This window comes from Aedes albopictus, chromosome 2 (genome assembly GCF_035046485.1).
Source record: "Aedes albopictus strain Foshan chromosome 2, AalbF5, whole genome shotgun sequence".
Taxonomy (NCBI): domain Eukaryota; kingdom Metazoa; phylum Arthropoda; class Insecta; order Diptera; family Culicidae; genus Aedes; species Aedes albopictus.
In genome coordinates, this window is record NC_085137.1 from 216,209,196 (window position 1) to 216,231,151 (window position 21,956).

Here is a 21,956-nt window from a genome sequence, read left to right on the forward strand (position 1 = left end):
ATTTTTGATGATTTGATGTTTCGCATGCATGGGTATGGTTTTGTTTTTTTAATTGGTCACTTCCGACGGGACACCTGGAACCGGTTCCGGAACACAACCGGTTCAGATTTAGTCTGAAACTATTTTCCTGCTTACCGTTCATCTGGTTATCGAAAAAGCCGCTCTTTGATGTGTCGCATGCCTGGGTTTGGTTCATTTTTTTAATTGGCCACTTCCGGCAGGACACCCAGAACCGGTTCCGGAATACTACTGGTTCAAACATGGTCTGAAACTATTTTCCTGCTTACCGTTCATTTGGTTATCGAAAAAGCCGCTCTTTGATGTGTCACATGCCTGGGTTTGGTTCACTTTTTTAATTGGCCAATCCCGGCAGGACATCCGGAACCGGTTCCGGAACACTACCGGTTTAAACGAGGTTTGAAACTATTTTCCTGCTTACCGTTCATCTGGTTATCGAAAAAGCCGCTCTTTGATGTGTCGCATGCCTGGGTTTGGTTCACTTTTTTAATTGGCCACTTCCGGCAGGACATCCGGAACCGGTTCCGGAATACTACTGGTGGATCAAACATGGTCTGAAACTATTTTCCTGCTTACCGTTCATCTGGTTATCGAAAAAGCCGCTCTTTGATGTGTTACATGCCTGGGTTTGGTTCACTTTTTTAATTGGCCAATTCCGGCAGGACATCCGGAACCGGTTCCGGAACACTACCGGTTCAAACGAGGTTTGAAACTATTTTCCTGCTTACCGTTCATCTGGTTATCGAAAAAGCCGCTCTTTGATGTGTCGCATGCCTGGGTTTGGTACACATTTTTAATTGGCCACTTCCGGCAGGACATCCGGAACCGGTTCCGGAACACTACCGGTTCAAACATGGTCTGAAACTATTTTCCTGCTTACCATTCAATGATTATCGACAAATCCGCTATTTGACGTGTCGCATGCATGGGTTATGTTCACTTTCTTATTTGACCACTTCCGGCGGGACACCCGGAACCGGTTCCGGAACACTACCGGTTCAGATATAGTCAGATACTATTTTCCTTCATCCCGTTCATCAGATAATCGAAAATGCCGTGGTTTGATGGGTCGCATGCATGGGTTTGTTGCATTTTCATATCTGGTCCCTTCCTGGGGTACCGGTCCGGAACACCTAAATGGCCATAACTCCGGAACGGCTGGACCGATCTGAACCATTTTCAATAGGAAACAATGGGACAATGTACCCCGTCGAATGAACCATCGGTCGTTGAAATCGGTTCATATTTACTATCTAAAAATGAGGTGACCTTTTTGTACACATACACACATACACACGCACACACAAACATACACACACACATACATACACACAGACATCATCTCAACTCGTCGAGCTGAGTCGATTGGTATATAACACTTGACCCCTCCGGGGGCTCTATCAAATTTTCGTTTTTGGTGTGAACATATAGCCTTTCGGTACACCTTGGTGTACGAGAAAGGCAAAACTGTATTCCACGAAACTTTTTTGAAAATTTCGTTTCGTTCCGAGAAGTACCGAGAGAATTCGGATTTCGTATCGATCTCACGAAACATTTTTGAATTCCGTTTCGTTTCGTATCGCTTTTGCAAAAATCCCATACCGCATACCCTTATTAAAAATGCTGATTTTTCGGTTGTTTTTTTTTTTGTAAATAGCTCAGAAAGGAGTTGAGATATTGCAATTCTAACCAGATTTTTGGTCCATTAGGGTCCTAAAATCAACGATTTTATTAGGCGCCGTGCACAAATTACGTAACGCTCTAGGAGGATGGGGGGAGTATGACCGAGCCTTACGGTCCATACAAAATTATAAGGATTTTCATACAAATCAGCGTTACGGTGGGGGGAGGGGGGGGGGTCATAAAATGTCGATTTTAGCGTTACGTAATAAATGGATGCTGCCTTAGAATAGCGTATTTCTTTTTTGTCGAAAAAAAACTCATGTTTTTTTAGTCCCATACAATTTTTGGCAACTTTACTGCCGTTCTACGCTAAATTGTCCCATGTTATATGAGAATTCCATGGGACAACTATGCGTAGAACGGTAGTTTAGGCCCATTGAGGGACAACTTAGCCTTGAGATATGGACTTCAAATGCTGACACGATCATTTCTTAGCTAAATCGAACATTTTCCAACAATGAACTTATAAAATTTCGATTTTTTGCAAAATAAGGGACTGCACCGCCATGAGCCTCTGGGTCTGTCTCTGCTGCGATGTCCTGCTAGGCTTCAATTTAACACTTGCTTGCATATTTCGTTTCTGTCCCTGCGTAGAAAGTGGAGGACCCACTTCCACCTTTGCTCCCGAATTTCTGTCGCTATCGGCCTTGGATGAGATCGACATCGAATTATATAACGCAGACATCTATTGATGAAGAACTGCAGCCGTTGCGTGTTTTCCACTGATGCACACCAAGTTTCACTGGTGTACAGCAGCACAGATTTCACGTTTGAGCTGAAAATTTGGATTTTGGTGCGTTGATTGTTTCTGACTGCTTTCCACACATTTCTTAAACTCACAAGGGCAACCCTCGCCTTCTTGATCCTTGCAACTATGTTAATCTTGGCGCCGCCCTCGGCCATTTGGCTACCAAGATATTGGAAGCTTTCAACATTTTCCACTGATTGCCCAGCTATCGTAAAGCTGGAATGGTTGACTGTGTTTACATCTAGCGATTTGGTCTTTTTGACGTTGATGGTAAGACCTGCCACCGAGGACTGATTGGCAAGGTCATCGAGCTTGCTCTGCATATCAGAGCACCGTTGAGCTAGGCGAGCAACGTCATCAGCCAATTCGAAGTCATTTAGGTGCTCCATGGTAATGGGCTGCCACAGCAACCCACGATTTGGTTCACGATCGATCGCACTCACCAGGATCTCGTCGATAACGATGAGGGACGGTAGCAGTGATAATATACATACACCCTAGCCCCAAGCAACGTCATATAAAAGCTACGACAGCTTTGATTTTATAAAAGTAAATTTGACGTTATTTTAACACAATGCTAGCATAACGTCAAATCAACTTCTATACAATCAAAACTTATGCGCTAATAACTATTATATGTGTGTTGCTTAGGGCCTCACTCCAGCAACGACCCGGATGGGATCGGGCAAAACACCGTAGTGCAGTACTCTATACGAAGATGCCCTGTGCTGTGCTTCAATGAGGCGGATGATTTTCTCAGGGACACCCTTGCGCGTGAGGGCTTCTCAAAAGTTTTCGTGAATGAGACGGTCGACAGCTTTTTCGTTAACAATGGACACCAGGTAGAACGTCTCTTGGAATTCATTGGTTTGCTTCAGGATGCAAACCAGCAGTCCAGCACAGAATCTTCTCCTGTATCCGGTTAAGGATCACTTTGCAGAGGACTTTGAGAACGATACATAGAAGCATGATGGCCCACCAATTATAATAATATAATAATTATCGCATACAGTCAGGTCACCCTTTTTTGGGTACTTTTACTAAGACGCCTTGCATCCAGTCGGTCTGAAATGTCGCGGTTTCCCATATGTTGCAGAATAATTGATGCAGCAATTTTGCGGCTACTATGGGATCAGCTTTGAGCATCTCAACTGATAAGCGATCGACCCCCGGGGCCCTGTTTGATTTCATGCTGCGGATGGCTGTTTCTATCTTCTGCATTGATGGAGTTCGGTGTTAAAACGGCTCCTGTCAATGGATCCTAGCAAAGCGCAATCGGATCTCGGACGCATTGTTGGCGCTACGTTTGTTCCTCGAGAAGGCTTCGTCTCCATTTTCGGCTGATGCAGATGTGGTCGAATTGATTTTCCATGACGTCATCACGGGAAACTCATGTCACTTTCTGTACTGGTCGATAAGAAAAGAGCGATCTTTTAATCACCATATCATTGTTCAAACAAAAGGTTTTTGGATCTCGGGAACATCATGTTGTTGGCCTAAGGTCCCCTATCCACTGTGGTAAGATTGCCACCTTAGGTATAGCTTCCGGTGAAGGAGCATTTCATCTGAATAGTAACTATTGAGCACTTTGTATTTATATGCATACATCACAAGACGATACACAATCTTAAAGACTCCTGATGAGAATAAAGAAGTACAAATTAGAATACGCGATCCGACATTTTTCCGAACACAATTTATAATGTGACGATGTCTCAAACACGCTTAAGAGAATAGCAAAATGTAAGAAGTAAAAGCAAACAGTATACACACATTACATTGTATAGGTTACATGAACGTACACATGAGTAATATTATTTATATTATAAATGGTTTGAACAGCATATTGAATAAAAATGCTGTATTGAGTAATAGATTTAAAGCTATCCACATAATATTCGTTGTTATTTTATCACATGACGTTATGGCTAATAGTTGCAGTGGCATTTCAAAAATAATAATAACCAACAATAAAATTATTCTAGCATAATCACTTAACCTTGGTTCTACCTTCAAACTTATAGGACTTCTTCAGTCAAAGATGAAAGTTGAGCACCTTTTCATCGGGTCTACCGTTCAATCTTTTTAATTTAAGATTGTCTAATAGCTTACAGCAAGCTTAGAATTCACTTGTCTTTGGCAATAGTTCAAAATTAAGCGATAACCAACTCAAAGTCTATTTTCGGGTAAATTAGTAGAATTGTAATATGTGTCGCAAAAAAAAGAACACAAAAATAACGAACTGATTGCCGTTCCGCAACATTTTTAAACCAATTGTATAGAACTGAATTTTGAAGGCAATCTCACCTGAAAATTTAAAATAAAACAAAAAAGTTACTAGTCAAGTTTGAAAATCCGTTCGCTGTGTAAATAGACATTATGAATCGAATTTAATAGCCTATAGCGATTCTTTATCATTTATTATTCGAAAAACAAAAATCATTCGACCGTTCAAGTCACCAACGATCATCAACCATACACCATGTAAAATGCCCTTCCTGTCCGAAAAGAAACGTTAAAGGAAAATATAAACAAAACAAAATCAATTTGATAACTGTTTATCTACAATAACAAAGTATAAGTAATAAACGCAATGTGGAAACAAAACTTTCAAAATAAAGCATGAACATAAAATCAAAAGTCAGACAAAATCTACCAACTTCACGAAAGTACCAGTATATTTCTACAAATTTTAAAAACACACTACACGAATATAATTAGACAAATGATAACGACAAAGTTTACCTAGTTCAATATGGCGACCGTTTCGGCGGAGAAACCGCGCGCAAGCAGTGAAGCACTGCTGTCGTGTAAAAGCAAAATATATAAATATAGCAACCTTGTACCATGTATATATAGAGAGAGAGTTCTTCGTAAAAGAAACAACAACAGCAACAACGGAAACAGAAGTGAAATGGGTGTTGAACTTGATGCTTTTCTTTGAATTAATTTACACTTAGACACAAAAATTTTAATAGACGATCGGTTAAATTTTTCATTTCCAATTATGCACAGGAGCTACGGTAGTTGCTGCGTGTTGGCGGTTTATTTATGGCATTTTCAAGCTATTTTTTGTGGAACAATTGACAGTTAATGTTTTACAATACAAAATTTGACCCATGGTTCGTTTAGTAACACCGGTTCACTGGCTTGTCAGAAGATTGTCCAATAACTGCAAACTGCTGTATGTAAATACCGAACTTGCAGTTAAACTGAGTTATTGCGCATTTCCCACCCCTCTGGACCCCTATTCCAACTGGAATAAATGGGGGCTCGTGAATAAAGCTGCAGTTTTGCAAACGGGCCGGAATCTTATACATTGCTGAAAAAGTGCACAGAAGACACCGAAATGATTCAATGCAAAACCGCAGTTTTTTTCACGATCCCGCATCTACACTGCGAAAGAAGTATGTTTATTTTGTTTTCGCTTTTGAACGTCTACTTTAGTTAAAACCTTCATTCAGTACAACAAATAAAAGTGCAGAAAAATGTATTTGAAACATTGTACCGCCAATGTATAAGTACTTCGCTTATTATATTATATTATATAAAATATATTATATTATATTTTTCCTGTGTTTTTATTTGTTTTATTTTTTCTGTAACAAAATTCACTGCAATATTTCCTATTGTACATGTTTGAATTTTTGACAAAAGAGTTAAGAACGAAAATACCATTTCTCTCAAATAAAGCCTTGGTCATAATAACGTTACACTTTTATTTATTTTTATATTTAAATTTTCCATTTAAATGTTATCTAGTAGTTATTATGGAAGAGATACTACAAGTAAGTATGTAAATCTGAATACAAAAAACGCAAACAACTGTTTCAACTTCACTTTAAAATACAACTAACTAAGGGTTTAAGGACAAATGAAAGCAACCATACAATTCATACAAGTAGAGAACCGTATATTAGAGGAAAATGAAGAAAACGAGCAAAATGAAAATGTTACAAACAAAAATACAAAACACCCCATTGAAACAAGTGACGATTAGCGTAAAATAGTCACACAAACACCCATAGATCAATGCAGAATACCGAATACCAAATAAAAAAAAATCTTCATTAATGGCTCTAGACGAAATAGTAACAATCTAAAAGAAGAGTACGAGGAAACAAAACGTTAATGAAACTGTAGCAAAATAAACATAAAATGGCAGCAAAAAATGCGAAGCAAAAACAAATACACAACCAAATGGAACGTGGGAGATAAGCGAGGAGTGAAGAGACAAAAAAATAAAACAGAAGAAACCAAACGTAAACTGGAGAACAATGCTAAAATCATTATGGGAGAAGGTAAATGCAAAACCAGAAAATAAATGAATTATAAAATGATTATTGAAGTGACCTGTGTCGTTTTTTTGTTAATATCCGAAGCATGTAATGTGTTTCCGGGCTCGTGGACAATCTATAATTAAACAGTAATACTACATCTAAGTGAAATTAAAATACTTTATTGATCATTTTCAATACACAGAAAATCCGAGTTTATTCTATTGTGATAAGAGCAAACGATTTCAAATAATGTCGATCCACTGATTTCCAACCACACTACTGGTATCTGCTTACAATCTTATGCACAAATTCATCCATTTCTACCAGCTACGAAAACACAGAATTCTACAATCTACTCTAACATGTAGGTTAAGCTAATCTAAGTTAAGTTCACTTCGCCGGAGGAGCTTGGTTGAAGTCTTCCACCTCTTCCGAGGAAATTTTGTGCGGACCGGGCCCTTTCACGCGTTCCTGTACCTCCATGAAGCTGCTCTTGATTTCGTCCAGTGCTTGACCGAGACCTCGCTTAATCAGGTTGAACTCTTGGGTCACCAGCGAAAGACGTCCCAGCAAGTAGTTCAGGTTCGAGTCCACCTCCGACATGCGACCGGTGATTAGCGAAACCTGAAATTTCGGGGGAAAATGGTCACCTAGATTCTAAACAATACTCGATTTACAAGAAAAATCAATCACCTTTCCTTCCATGCTGTCCATCGTCATCAGCGTTCCGTTCACGTAAGCTTCGGTTTGCTGCTGCAGCCGGTCCAAGGCCTGTTTGCTAGACGAAATTTCCTGATACATGATACCAATCTGTCTCCAAACTTGGCTGATCTCGGTTTCGATCTTCGAACTAAGGTTACTCAACGCCCCATTGTGGTTGTCCAAAATGGTGGCGCCAATCTCATCGAAACGCTTGGTAACTGTGGCGTTCAATTCTTTCGAGTTAGCCTTCACAACTTCCGTGACTTCCCGTAAAATCTGATGAATGCCGTAGTCAATGCCACGCTTGGCATCCAGAACGTTCTCACCCGTCTGCAGCAAGAACTTCTCCAGCCGGCTCAACGCGGCAATTTCATCCTTCAGCGATCCGATGTCCTTCTTCGTTCCGGAAAAGAAAGCTTCCGTATCAACGATTTCCTCCGACAAGGTCTTCAGGATTTCATTCACCGAAGACTGCAGCACTTCGTTGTTCTCCTTGATGCGGGTCGCCGTCTTCGAGAAGCTCTTATCGGAAGCTGTCAGCACTTCCAAGCGCATATCTTCGATCGCCTCCAGCGTTTCATTGATCAGACCGTGGACGAACTCCTTATCAAGCGTAGACGCAGGTGCACTAACCGGCGCAGACAGCGATGAACGGCTTTCCTTCACGTTGGCGTCGATGGCCTCCAGCTGCTTGATGACCTTCTCCTCGAAGGCATCGTTCGAATGGGAGATCACTACGGGGTTGTTGTAGTAGGATGAAAGGCGTTCCTCGATCTTGCCGAGGATGTCGTCCGATGAACCCAGTTTGGAGTTGGCTAGCTTCTCCGCTTGTTCCAGCAAGTTGCGATTGGATTGCTAAAAATGAATAGAGGTTGATTTTTTTACAATGACACATGGTCTGATAACAGCACTGAGTTCTTAACGATACAATTCTAAGAATCTTCACGAGAATTCAACCAATAACAATTACTTCTGGAATTCTTATGGAAAATTAGGCACGGTAAAGGCGTTGTAATTTGCGCATCACAGATCATCTAGCCACTGCCCAGCCACTCTAATCCCTACCTCAGCGTAGCTCCGGCCGGGCTGCGAGGAACCTTAAATAAATCCCGGGTAACCAATCCCGGTGAGAACTGTGGTCGTAGCCTGACAGAGTCAGGGGGGTGGTTCACAACAGCGTCTGATCCCCAAGCTAAGAGTAGTTGATCGACCTCCGAGTGCCAGGAAAGGACCATAAGCTCCTTCGAAAGGCAGAGGTTGGTGCAAGGCCTTACGTGCCGCCCGTAAAAAAAAAAAACATTGTAATGGAAAATCAGCAACAACAGAATAATACGAGCCGCGACCAACGACAACGACCTCAGCAAACAAAGAGTACATGTGATTAGAAACTCGGTACTGTGGTACTGCCGATCTCTCAACTTCATTGGGAGCACCCGCATACTCGCTGCTCTACTAAAGGACCGCGGGTTCGGCATCGTAGCGCTGCAGGAGGTGTGTTGGACAGGATCCATGGTGCCTGGTGGTGGTTGGTGGCCGATCGACGAAAGAATGTGCAGGTTGAGGATCAAGGGCCGATTCTTCAACTTCAGCATAATAAACGTGCACAGCCCACACTCCGGAAGTACTGATGATGACAAGGACGCATTTTACGCGCAGCTCGAACGCGAGTACGACCACTGCCCAAGCCACGACGTCAAGATCATCATAGGAGACCTAAACACTGAGGTAGGTTAGGGAATTCAGACCGAGTTTAGCGCCCACCAGCTGACGAACGAAAAAGTGCTACGGCTTCTTGATTTCATTGCCTCCAAAAATATGGACATACGTAGCACATTTTTCCAAAACAGCCCTTATCGTTACACCTGGAGATCACCACAGCAGACTGAATCGTAAATCGACCACGTTCTGATAGATGGACGGCACTTTTCCGACATTATCGACGTCAGGGCCTATTATGGCGCTAACATCGACTCCGATCACTACCTGGTAATGATCAAACTGCGCCCAAAACTTTCCGTCGTAAACAATGTACGGTACCGGCAACCACCACGGTACAACTAATTGAAGTAATCAGATGTCGCCTCAGCATACGCGCAGAATCTTGCGACAGCGTTTCCAGACGAGGGAGAGCTCGATGTGGCCCCTCTAGAGAACTGCTGGAGAACAGTAAATGCAGTCATCAACGACTCTGCCGAGAGAACCATCAGGTACGTGGAAAATAATCAACGAAACGAATATTTCAAGGAGAAGAACGCAGGAAGCGCGATAATACTGCAGCAAGGAACCCGGCAGAACGTGGAACTTTACAACCAGAAGGAGAAACAGCAGATTCGCCTTTTTCTGGGGAAAAGGCGCCGTCTGGAAGAAGCTGATTACGAAGAAATTGAACTTTTGTGCCGTTCCCATGAAAGACGGAAGTTGTACCAGAAGCTCAACGCATTCCGCACCGACCTCGTGCGGCGAGCAGTGGTGGAATTACTCTCATCATGAAGCAATTCGCGAGTGTAAAGCCAACACAAGGCTTACTCACGATTCCGAGAGTAAACAGTGTGTGAGTTTATTTGCACCCGTCTAGTGGTTTCTGCTTTTAGTAGTGTTTCGTGTACGTACACGCTGCATTACACGAACACCACTTGAGTTACTGGTTGAAAATAGTAAACAAAGATCAGCTGTTTCCAGCAAAATCAAATGGGCATATTTTCAACCAGTAGATTTGCATTAGTGTTCGTGACACCGCGCTGCGAAACCACTCTGCTTCGTGAGTAAGAAGCAAAACAAAAACAGAAACACTCATGAGTTTTTATTCGTGAAGAACTAGTGGAGGTGCAGGAAGTGCATGCTCATGCTCACCCGTCTGCTTCGTGAGTAAGAAGCAAAACAAAAACAGAAACACTCATGAGTTTTTATTCGTGAAGAACTAGTGGAGGTGCAGGAAGTGCATTTTATTGTGGTTATAATAGCAAATCCAGTGATTATAATTATCCAACAAAAACTAATGCTTTATGCTTCATTGTTCCTGAAAAGCAGCACTGCCAGTCGTTAAAACGCGTTTTCATCAAAATGCAAAAAAAACTCATTAGGCTTCGCGAATCACATGCGAGTGCTTGCCAGCTTCGTTTACTCACGAATAAAGAAGTGCGAGTATTCTCAGGCCCCTGTTGCTCACGAGTAAAGGTTGTTTTAGTTTGTGTCTGCTCAACTGCAGTCTTCATCATTTTTCATCTCTGGTTATAGCACAGCTTACTTGATTCAAGTTTTGCGTTTAGCTTGATGGAACGCATGGGTGATCTCGTACAACCACCTGGAAACATGATGATTCTGATGGAAATGATCACAATACAGTGATTATTTTTTCTCATTGCAAAAAATGTTGTATGCAACTCGTTGCAAAACTCGACTTTTATAGCAAAATCATCATTTTGCAACTCTTTACATAAATAACTATTTTTTCTCGCCAGCACTTCACGAACCATTGTCAAAACATTCTCCTACATATTCTTGGAATATCTCTTGGAAGATTTTTACGGCAGTTTACGTATGACATTCTTGGAGGATTTCTGTCGATATTCATGGTGACTTCTTTACAATTCGCTCGGCAGATTCCCGCTTAACCTCTAGCTAGCCTACTAATGCACAGTGAAAAAATATAAGTATGAAACGCGAATAGTTTCAATATCTCTGCTCGGAGTGGATGGATTCGTATGAATTTTTGACACTAACTGTAAAAATCTCTGTAGTTGAGGGTGTCATTCGCCGCACGATGCTGGAAAACAGTGTATTGAGCTCGTTTTACTTCGCTCTCTCTCACACACACCTTTTTGAGAAAATCCTCATCTATTCCCGACTAGCGTGCAAAATAAATGACTTATTTAACTCGTATTTGTGTAAAAACTTCTATAGGGTGCGTGTACCAATTATGGCACTACCTAAGGAAAGCTATTTATACAAAAATAACAAGAAGACCAACAAATGTCACCAATAAGTTAAAAGACAGCTTAGTTTCCATACTTTACAGGAAAAAAATAGAAGCAGAGCCAAAACTACGTTTAGTATTGATTACAACGTGTGCCAATGATAGGAACTCTGTACCAGTTATGGGGTACATTTTTTAACTACGGTTCCTTTTCACACTATTTGCATGCATTCCCTATGGGATTAGCCATAACTGGTACACTATGGCGAAAAAGGGTGCAAGGAAGCCGAAATTTTAAGGAAAATCATTTATTTCTACCATGATTTGAGGAAAATGTGGAGTTCAAATGAATACGACTATCTTTTGTGAACGTGATCTGTTGTTCGCAAATTTTGCTTGTTGATTTACATCGTTAATAGGTGAAAATCAACTATGGTAAATAATTGGTACTATAGCCATAATTGTAAAATTTACCCTAGTATCGGCATTTTAACATAGGGTTGGTCCTGCTCTCATCGATTGCGTTCCACTCCCGGCGGAGATGCATGTGAAATTTTAAAGAAAATGGGGAATGTCGAGATTATTTGAAGATATTTCAATATTTAGGGCCGTGCGGTGAGCTAAACCAGGTCCATTCGATACTACGGAAGTTTTGACACAAACACGAATTAAATAAATCATTAATTTTGTACTCCAGGCTCTTTCTAAAAGGGTAAAAAAGGGAGAGAGTGGGGTAAAATGGTCCCGATACACTGATTTTCAGCGATGTTTGCAGTTTGTGTCAAAAATTCATTCGAATCTTTGCACTCCGAGCAGAGATATTGAATTTGTTCTCGATTTATACCAATTTTTTCACATTGAGGCTGTGAATCGCTTATCCAATGACAGATGATTCAATTATTGATCCTACTAAATGCAGCATTTTTGATGGAATTATCCTAGAGATCCCAACAAAGATTGCTTTAAAAAAATCCATTATTTTTTAAAGAAATTCCGACTGCATTTTCTTTAGAAATTCCTCTAGAGGAACCTCCAGAAATTTCACCAAGAATTCTTCAACATACCCTTCCATGCTTGGAAAATTCCTACAAAATTCTAGAATAAAGCCTGTATCCGCAATAATCGGGACACAGAAATGCAGCTGTAACTCTGAAATAGATGCATTAAAATTCCTCAAATTTGGCCTTATAACATCTTAAGATGTGTTCATTTTGCCTACAAAATTTCATGTGAATCGGTGCAATACTAACCTCTCAATCATAAACCTCTCAACCTACATTTGTTGAATAGGCAGAATTTCATAAACATCGATGCACTATGAATAATTTTATAGTCGAAACATGTATTGGGACTGAACGTGATTTTAGCCCCTCAGACAGCAATTAGTCAGCACCCTCTATTGTTTCGATTGTACCATGGAAAGGACTACAGGGGATACTCAAAATAACTGGGGCAGGTAAAATTTTCACTTTTCAAAAAATGTTCAACTCGCTGTAACTTTTTGAAAAGGGCATCAAATATTCTCAAATTTTTACTGTAAGTTTATCAACTAGTTGTGTATCAGTGGTTCAAATTTGGAAAAGATCGGGCCATTCTTCACGAAGATATAAAGATTCTTGATAAGGGTATAATTATTCGATAGCCAACTTTGATTTTTTATATCTCCGGATTTAATGAACTGATTGCAATGAAATTTTGACCATTCATGACTTATATGATTAACTCTTAAAAACGTTTAACTTAACTTTAAATTTTTAATAAGAGAAAAAGTTATAACGATTTCATTCATTTCACGATTTTTTAGTAAATTCATCAATTTCTAATATGCATCCCATTACTTTCTCAATTTATTAGCGGCTATGTTGTAACTTTCCTTCTAAACACATTTATATATAAGTCGTTTAGAGGGAAATTAATTGAACTATAATGCATCTTGAATTTTGAAACGATGTTGAAGTTTCGGATATTTTGGTGTTTTATTAGAAAAATAATCTAATCGTTATAATTTTTTTCCGTGTTAAGAATTTTAAGTAAAGTCAAAGGTTTTTCATAGCTCATTATACAAGTCATGAATGGTCAAAATTTCATTGCATTCGGTTCATTGAATCCGGAGATATAACAGCTCAAAGTTGGCTATCGGATAATTTTACCTTTTTCTATAATCTTTATAACTCCGTGGACAATGGTCCGATCTTCTCCAAAATTGGACTACTGATACACAACTAGTTGATAAACTTACAGTAAAAAATTGAGAGTATTTCATGCACTTTTCGAAAAGTTACAGCGAGTTGAACATTTTTTGAAAAGTGAAAATTTTACCTGTCCCAGTTATTTTGAGTAACCCCTGTATATCAATAATCATCAAATTTTGCAGGCATAACGGCATAACATACACATAAACAACTATCTTCTGTGAAAATTTCATGAACATTGGAAGAGTAATTCAAAAGTTATGAATAGGCAAACATTGCACATCAAAATCACGAAAAATTTTCACTATCAGTCATCCCTATCATCACCAGTAGCTTTCAAACCAATTGATCAAAGTTGATGAAATTTTGCAAGAAAATATCTCTATAAGTATCATAACTTCCAACGAAATTTCATAATTATCATCACAGAACTTTGAACTGTGGCGTAAAAGAATCATCTATTATGAGAATGAAAATTGATAATGATTGTACAAAATGCTTAAAACAATGTCTATTTGTTTTTCATCCACAGTTAAAATATGTGGTTAAAAGTAATACATCGATTTTTATGAAATTTGGCACAAATAATTAACATACACTAAAGAGTTCTTAGTCAATTATTTGGCCAATTCAACCGATTCATTACAGAGCTTCAGCCGTACTTCAGTGTCCCGATTTTTGCGGATACAGGCTTTAATAGAAATTTCACGGGGGCTTCTTTCAGAAAACTATCTGATGATTCCAGACATTCTTACAGTGATTATTTTTCTCTGAAAATCAAAACTGTAAATATTTTTAATAAATTGCTTCAGGTATTTCTTCAAAAAATCTTCCGAATATTACATCAAAATATTTTTTATGGATGCCTTAAGTTCCTCCTTAAATTTCCTAAAAAATTTTTGAAGCGAACGGTCTATGGATTCCTTTCTAAATGGCTGAATTAATTACGTCATGCAAAAATTGTCCATGTTAAACCCCACTTCCCCAATGGTACATTTTGTATGGGACCTCTGAAATTTGGGGGTTGTAACACTTTGCTGAACCCCATCTCTTCTCGAACGGTAACGTACTTTATGGACGTTTTCTCTTCAGAAATAACTCCTCTATAAAGTAATCCAAGGATTCTTTCAGGAATTCCTCCTTCCTAAATGCTGTCAGCAATTCTTCAATAAATTTCTTCATGCAGCCATTCCATAGGAAAACGATATAGTGCATCTCCGATTGTCGGGAAACTTGGTGGGCTTGTAGTTCTTCGGAAATAATTAGACCCGTATTTTTTTATTTCGTTATTAGGGCGACCAATTTTCATATAGGGTGGTCCAAAAAATTAAGGTTTTTCAAAACTAAAAATTTTCAAAAAAACGTAACTTTTGAACCAGTTGACCGATTTTAAACTTTTTTTTGTTTGAAAGCTATTGAATTGTAGTTTTCAGGAAAAATACGTTAACGGGGCTAAAATGTAAAGAGTACTATAAAATATGCAAATATATTAGTTTTTTCACGTTTTCATGGTCTCGGTCCAAAGAGGTACTCTGGTTTTATATTTTTATCAGAAAATTCAGGAAATTTGGCGTAACATATCAAAAAATCAGAGATGTATGTTTTTTTAGTTTTTGATATATATATTTTTTTTAAATAAAAGGTCAAATTTTCCCATACAAGACAATTTTTTAAATTTGATTATGTTTTGATTCCTTATAATATTATGGATACCAAAAACACCAGGATTCACTTTAAAAAGCAATGCATAGTTTTATGAGAATTTGCAATTTCAAGCAATTTTAGAGTAGCTAGTACTAAAATATATGACTCTCTATATTCAAAAAATCATATCTCAAAAACAAAACAACATACATATCTGATTTTTTGATATGTTACGCCAAATTTCCTGAATTTTCTGATACAAATATAAAACCAGAGTACCTCTTTGGTCCCAAGACCATAAAAACGTGAAAAAACTAATATATTTGCATATTTTATAGTACTCTTTACATTTTAGCCTCTTTAACGTATTTTTCCTGAAAACTACAATTCAATAGCTATCAAACAAAAAAAAAGAAGTTTAAAATCGGTCAAATTGTTCAAAAGTTACGTTTTTAAAAAAAAATAGTTTTGAAAAATCTTGATTGTTTGGACCACCCTATATGAAAATTTGTCACCCTAACGACGAAATAAAAAAAATACAGGTCTAATTATTTCCGAAGAACTACAAGCCCACCAAGTTTCACGACAATCGGAGATGCACTATATCGTTTTTCTATGGAATGGCTGCATGACTACCTTCAAACATATCTTCAATAATTTCTTCAGATTTTTTCTATCAATCTATGGAATCTGGAATCTACCAAAAACTCGGCCACAAATTACTTAAAGGGTTTTTTTTCTAGAAAACTCCCCAGGGGTTCCTTCAAAAAATTTTCAAGGGATGTCTTTAGATATGGGAAGATTCGTTTATTACGTACGATTTTTTGGGATTTCTGGACCGCCTCCCCCTCTGTCAAGCTATTTTTCTATACCCAATACAAGCACTATCACACTTTTATAAAGCCCCGCCCCTCCTCCATCGGACGTAATTTGTGAATGTTCCCTATATCTCTAGTGGTTACTCCAGTATTTCTTCGAGAAATTGCTCCAGCAAAGAAACTTTCAAACAATCTGCCAATCAATCTTCAGTAATGCGTACAGATATATTTTTTCGCGAACACCTTTAGAGAATTACTCAGGTATTTCTCTAAGGATTCAATTGAAAATGCCCACAGGAATGTCTTCAGGAATACTTTCAGAAATCCATTCATGTTTTTCAGCGATTGCGGCAGGTATTTCCCCAGAAGTTCATTAAGAAATTCATACAGGGATTTCTTCAGAAGTTCCCAGATATTTCTTCATGATTTAAACCAAATATACTTTTAGAAATTTTTACTCGGATTTGCCAAGAAATTCTGAAATTTCTTCAGAAATAATGCCTAAAAACTTCTACAGAAATTCTTTTGAAAATTTCTCATGAGATTTTTCAAGGAAATTTAACAGGCGTTTAAGTGTTATTCCAGACATTCTTCCATCCTTGCAGGGATTCTTCTATAAATACGTTCACGAAATATCTCCTCACATTCCTGTGGAGATGGTTCTACAAATTCTTTCAGATTTTTGCAGAAGTACTTTCTGAAATTATATAAAGAAAACTGGAGAATTTTTTCCAGGTTTCCCTGGAAGAATTTATAAAGAATTCCATGGAGAGATTTTTGTTATGTTTTTATTTAGGGTCTTGTACCATTTGGGCAGGTGTACCTATTTTGGGCACTTGCCGCTATAACTGAGTCAATTTCAAACCGATTAATTTGAAATTTTGTCCAGAGTTAGGCACGTACAGTATCTAACTCTGTACAAAAATTCAAATCAATCGGTTTTAAATTGACTTAGTTATAGCGACATGCGCCCAAAATAGGTACACCTGCCCAAATGGTACAATACCCTATGTGTATTGTAACTTAAGCTAATTCTACACTCAGGAGAAAATTGAATTTCCCGAAGGAATTCTTGAAAAAAAATAAAGAAACTTGTGAAAAAATTGCAGTGCACAATTGTCCCTAATGGAGGATAACGTGCCTCTGAAGCCGGCCTTCTGATCCTCGTTGCAAAAACGCTCGTATTACAAGCCGGATATGAAAATGATCTTAATCCTCCTGACCAGCTTCTGTGAAACTTTTCATACCTAGGAATTTTCACAAACCATCCAAAATCCTATGGAACATTTTGAATATCTCCAGAGTATGGTTTCCATAATTAGGTGTTTTTAAATAACAGCAAGCTACCATGCGTCCCCATTATTGAGATATGTTGTCACGTTATAACGTGTAATCATTCAGAGAAAATTGTACCATATAAAAACCAACGTTTCTTCAACGCAAGCATTTGGTCAACACCACTCTCTAAAGCAAAGTGAGTACAAAGTAACTGCTACACAATTTCATTTGTTAGAACATACCAACCTCGATGGAATCTCTATCCGACTTGAGCTCGGCCATCTCCCGACGCAGCTCTCTAATACTTTCGGTAAGCTCTTCGATCTTGCCGCCGATGCCCTCCGTGTCCTCGTCCGGTCTCGATTCCACATGGGCCCTCGCCTCGAGCGCGTGCGCACTGTCACTTAGCCAGCGAAGCACGCCCTCCAGAGTTTCGCTCAGCTTCAACTGTTGCATCGTGTTCTTTTCATCTTGCTGTAGAGTAGAAGGGTTTACATTAGCAGCACTTCGTTCAAGGAAGATAAATCTGTAGCTTCAAGTGGCACGCATAAGGAGTGTATCGAAATATAGTTAGCAAGTGTTCGCACACAGCCTTCAATATAACTGCTTCGACATATAGGTATTTTTTTATGGGACAAGCTAAATATATTTTTGAAGAATGAAATGGCTGTACAGATTTTGAACAAGTGACCCTTTTGACATTAATTGAACAACAAGACCCTTTTAAACCGAATTGAAAACCTTAAAAAAGTTTTTTCTATTAACAAAATTTAAAGTTAAAAATTTGATTTTTAATATGAGATGTTTGTAAATATACTGAAAATGTGATATTCTTATTATCTTATTTATAGAAACTTTCAGACCTTGGCTCTGGGAGATATAGATTATGTAGCTTTAGTAGAGAATGGAATTTTACATCCTTTGAAGAAGTTTAAGGTGGAGAATTAAGGTCCTGAAAAAAAACTCTTGAAGTTGAGCATTTTTAAAATCGCTAGTAAGTGACATGTTATGTATGTGTACTTAACCGATTTTTTCTTGCAATTGATTTGATTTTATTGGCAAACGGTAATGGAAACGCTGGGAGATGATTACGATGCTACATTTCATGCAGAATGTTTAAACCCATTCAACTTCGAGATAGAACGTCTTGAACATTGCTAGCTACCATTCGATACACTCCTTATGTGTGTTCTCCTAGACTGGAGAGTAGCCGCACGCAGGCAGGCAGGCAGGCAGAACACTTACGTTGAGGAGGGCCGTCTCGATGCTACTGACTCGTTCCTCCAGTCTTGTGATAGTGCCCTTCAGTGGTTCGAATATCCGTTGATTCTTTTGCAGCGTAATCAAACCCTTTTTGACTTGTTCACCTAGTGACCGCTCTCGCTGCTCGTGTCGTTCCAGTTTGTTGTCCAGAAGATTGTACGAGTGTACCAGCGATAGAATGGCATCCCGGATTTCCTGATTACTGAAAAAATCATGCATGAGAAAATCTATGAAAAAAAAGTATTGGAAATTTGATGAACCCAATACAAAAAAAAAACATTGTGGGTTCTTTAAACGTTTTTGTCACTTCCAAGGGCTGTCTATAAGCCACGTAATCGTTTTTTTTTATTTTGAACTCAAGACCCCTCACCATTGTGGTTTTAGAAATTTCAAAGATTATTTCCACCTAAAGTTCCTTACGCACAAATACCAAAACAAAGTGCTGCTGGAACTCCTGAAGAAACCCCAGGAGAAACTCTTTGGCGAGTCGATGAATCTCAGAAGCAGCTCTTGAAAAACAAATTCAAGAAAATCTCTTGAAAGAAGCCTAGAATAAGTTCTTTAACACTTCTTATGCCAACAGGGTTTTGTAACGTGCAGTACCGATAGGATAAAAAAACATGGAGCTATTGACTTTGCATTACCATAATTCAGGACTTAGGAGTTATTGGTTCAATAATTGAATTTCAATCTTTTTGCATCATCGTAATTATTTGGGAGCTGGTCTTTTCATTTCCTTTCTGAATGGACAATCACAATCCATTGGAGTTGTCCATTACTTACTTTCAGTCCTGGGCATGGTGGTGCAGAGGGCCGAATTGAAAGATTTCCATACTGGGCGATTGCCAGCCATCGCCTTGACCTGTGGCCAGGTCCAATTTCTGTCGACTTGCTTGATTTCGTTGTTGAGGCTGCGCCGCCATGAACCTCTGGGTCTGCCTCTGCTGCGATGTCCTGATGGGTTCCAATCTAACGCTTGCTTGCAGATTTCGTTTCCGCCCCTGCGTAGAGTGTGGCCGACCCACCTCCACTTTCGCTCCCGAATTTCTGTCGCTATCTGCTTTTGATGACATCGACGATGGAGCTCCACGTTGGAGATCCAATTGTGAGGCCACCATGCACAAATTATATACCGCAGGCATCTATTGATGAAGACCTGCAGCCGTTGAGTGTTCTCCACTGATACACACCAGGTTTCACTGGCGTATAGCAGCACAGATTTCACGTTCGAGTTGAAAATTCAGATTTTGATGCGTCGACTAATCTGGTTGTTTTACATACATTTCTTAAACTCGCAAAAGCAGCCCTCGCCTTCTTGATCCGTGTACCTATGTCGATCTTGGTTCCGCCATCGGCCGCCGTTTGGCTACCAAGATATTGGAAGCTTTCAAAATTCTCCACTCATTGCCCAGCTGCCATAAAGCTGGAAGGGTTGACCGTGTTTACATCCAACGATTTGGGCTTGTTGACGCTGAGGAGCGATTGGCAAGATCATCGAGCTTGCTCAGCATATCAGAGCGCCGTTGAGCTAGGAGAGCAACGTCATCAGCCATTTCGAAGTCATTTGGGTGCTCCATGCTAATGGGTTGCAACAGCAATCCACGATTTGGCACCAACCAGGATCTCGTCGATTACGATGAGGAACAGTAGCGGTGACAGTATACATCCTTGCCTCACTCCAGCATCGACCCGAATGGGATCGGACAAACTACCGTTGTGCACTAGGTACTCTGCACGAAAATGCCCTGTACTGTGCTTCAATGAGGTTGCTGATTTTCTCAGGGAGACCCTTGCACCACATGTTTCCGTGATTGAGACGGTCGAAAGCATTTTCGTAATCAATGAACATCAGGTAGAGAGACTCTTGGAATTCATTGATTTGCTCCAGCATGATACGGAGCGTGACAATATGGTCCACACAGGATCGTCCGGCACGAAAGTTGCGTCAATCTTCTCCGGTTAAGGATCAGTTTGCAGAGGACTTTGAGAACGATACACAGTAACATGATGCCCCGCCAATTATCGCATACAGTCAAGTCACCCTGTTTGGGTACCTTTACTAAGACGCCTTGCATCCAGTCGGCCGGAAATGTCGCGCTTTCCCATATGTTGCAGAATAATTGATGCAGTAGTCGTACGGATACTACGGGGTCAGCTTTGAGCATCTCAGCTGATATGCGATCGACCCCTGGGACCCTGTTCCATTTCATGCTACAGATGGCTGTTTCTATCTCCTGCACTGATGGAGTTTCGGCGTTGACACGGGTAATGCGTCGAACCCTTGGCGGATTCTGCTGAGGTGTTGATGGCGTGGCCGACACTTGAAAAAGGTTCCCAAAGTGGTCGAACCAGCGTTCCAACTGGTCAGCCGGGTCGGTCAGTAACTGTCCAGACGTGTCTTTCACAGGCACCGTAGCACAGACAAACAGACGTAACACTCCGAACATTATTCGATTCAAAACGTAGTCACGGAAACATTCGCCCAATGCTAAAAAAGACTGAGTTTGGCCAACTATAAACTAGATGGCGGTAGTGAGCAAACGTCAAACTCGAACAAAACCGATGCGAGCGCCACGGGTGGGCAGTTGGCCAACTATCAAATTTTTAAATTGGTCGTTAAATCGGTGTACGATGAGAATGATAAGAGTGTTACTTCTGTTTGTCTGTGACCGTAGCTTTCATCTTGGTCTCACTAAGGCGACGTTAAACATCGTCGAGGGATTGATGTCGCCGGTGTTTGCGGCTTTCTCGCCTTCGTCGGCTAAAGAGTCCACCCACGCTCTTTTGTCCCATCTACATGAGCGTTTCACTTCCTTCTCGAGAGCCGAATAGCGCTAACGGACTACGGTTTTGGCCCCTCGTTTTTTCGCTCGCTCTGTCGTGGCTTTGGCGTTCCTTCGCTCCTCTATCTTCCTCCAGGATTCATCTGTGATCCACTGCTTTCTCCAGGTACGCAGCTCACCCAAATTGTTCTCGCCGGAGGCGATGAAGGCGTTCTTGATGGCGCTCCATTGATCTTCTACGCTTCCACCTTCTGGGATATTCGCAGCACGATTGTCTAGCTCCTCGGCGAAGGACATTTTTCACCGCAGCGTCTTCCAGTTGGCGTGTGTTGAACCGGCGCCCGATTTTCTCCTCCTGTCGCAGGATGCTGGCAATGCCCAGTCGGATCTCGCCGATTAGGAGATGATGATCGGACGCAATGTCGGCACTACGTTTGTTCCGCACATCAAGAAGGCTCCGTCTCCATTGTTGGCTGATGCAGATGTGGTCGATTTGATTTTCCGTGACGCCATCATGGGAAACCCATGTCACTTTGTGCACTGATCGATGAGGTAAGAGCGATCCCCCAATCACCATGTCATTGTTGCCACAAAACACTGCAAACAGCTCTACGTCTTCACTCATTTCTCCGAG

The 21,956-nt window shown here is 40.1% G+C and overlaps 1 protein-coding gene across 3 annotated transcripts in view; it reads right to left on the minus strand.

Moving 5' to 3' along the window:
- Positions 1-6,888: 6,888 nt before the first annotated feature.
- The window catches only part of LOC109433126 (adventurous-gliding motility protein Z), a 36,861-nt gene continuing 21,793 nt past the window's right edge, over positions 6,889-21,956 (minus strand). For all 3 annotated transcript variants that reach the window (XM_029855143.2, XM_019709519.3, XM_019709521.3), the window contains exons 3-6: positions 18,522-18,741; positions 17,523-17,750; positions 7,423-8,286; positions 6,889-7,353 (exon numbers count right to left, since the gene is read on the minus strand). In XM_029855143.2, coding sequence (XP_029711003.2) covers positions 7,120-7,353; positions 7,423-8,286; positions 17,523-17,750; positions 18,522-18,741 — 1,546 coding nt within the window. In that variant the 3' untranslated portion in view covers positions 6,889-7,119. The remainder of the gene's footprint in view (positions 7,354-7,422; positions 8,287-17,522; positions 17,751-18,521; positions 18,742-21,956) is intronic.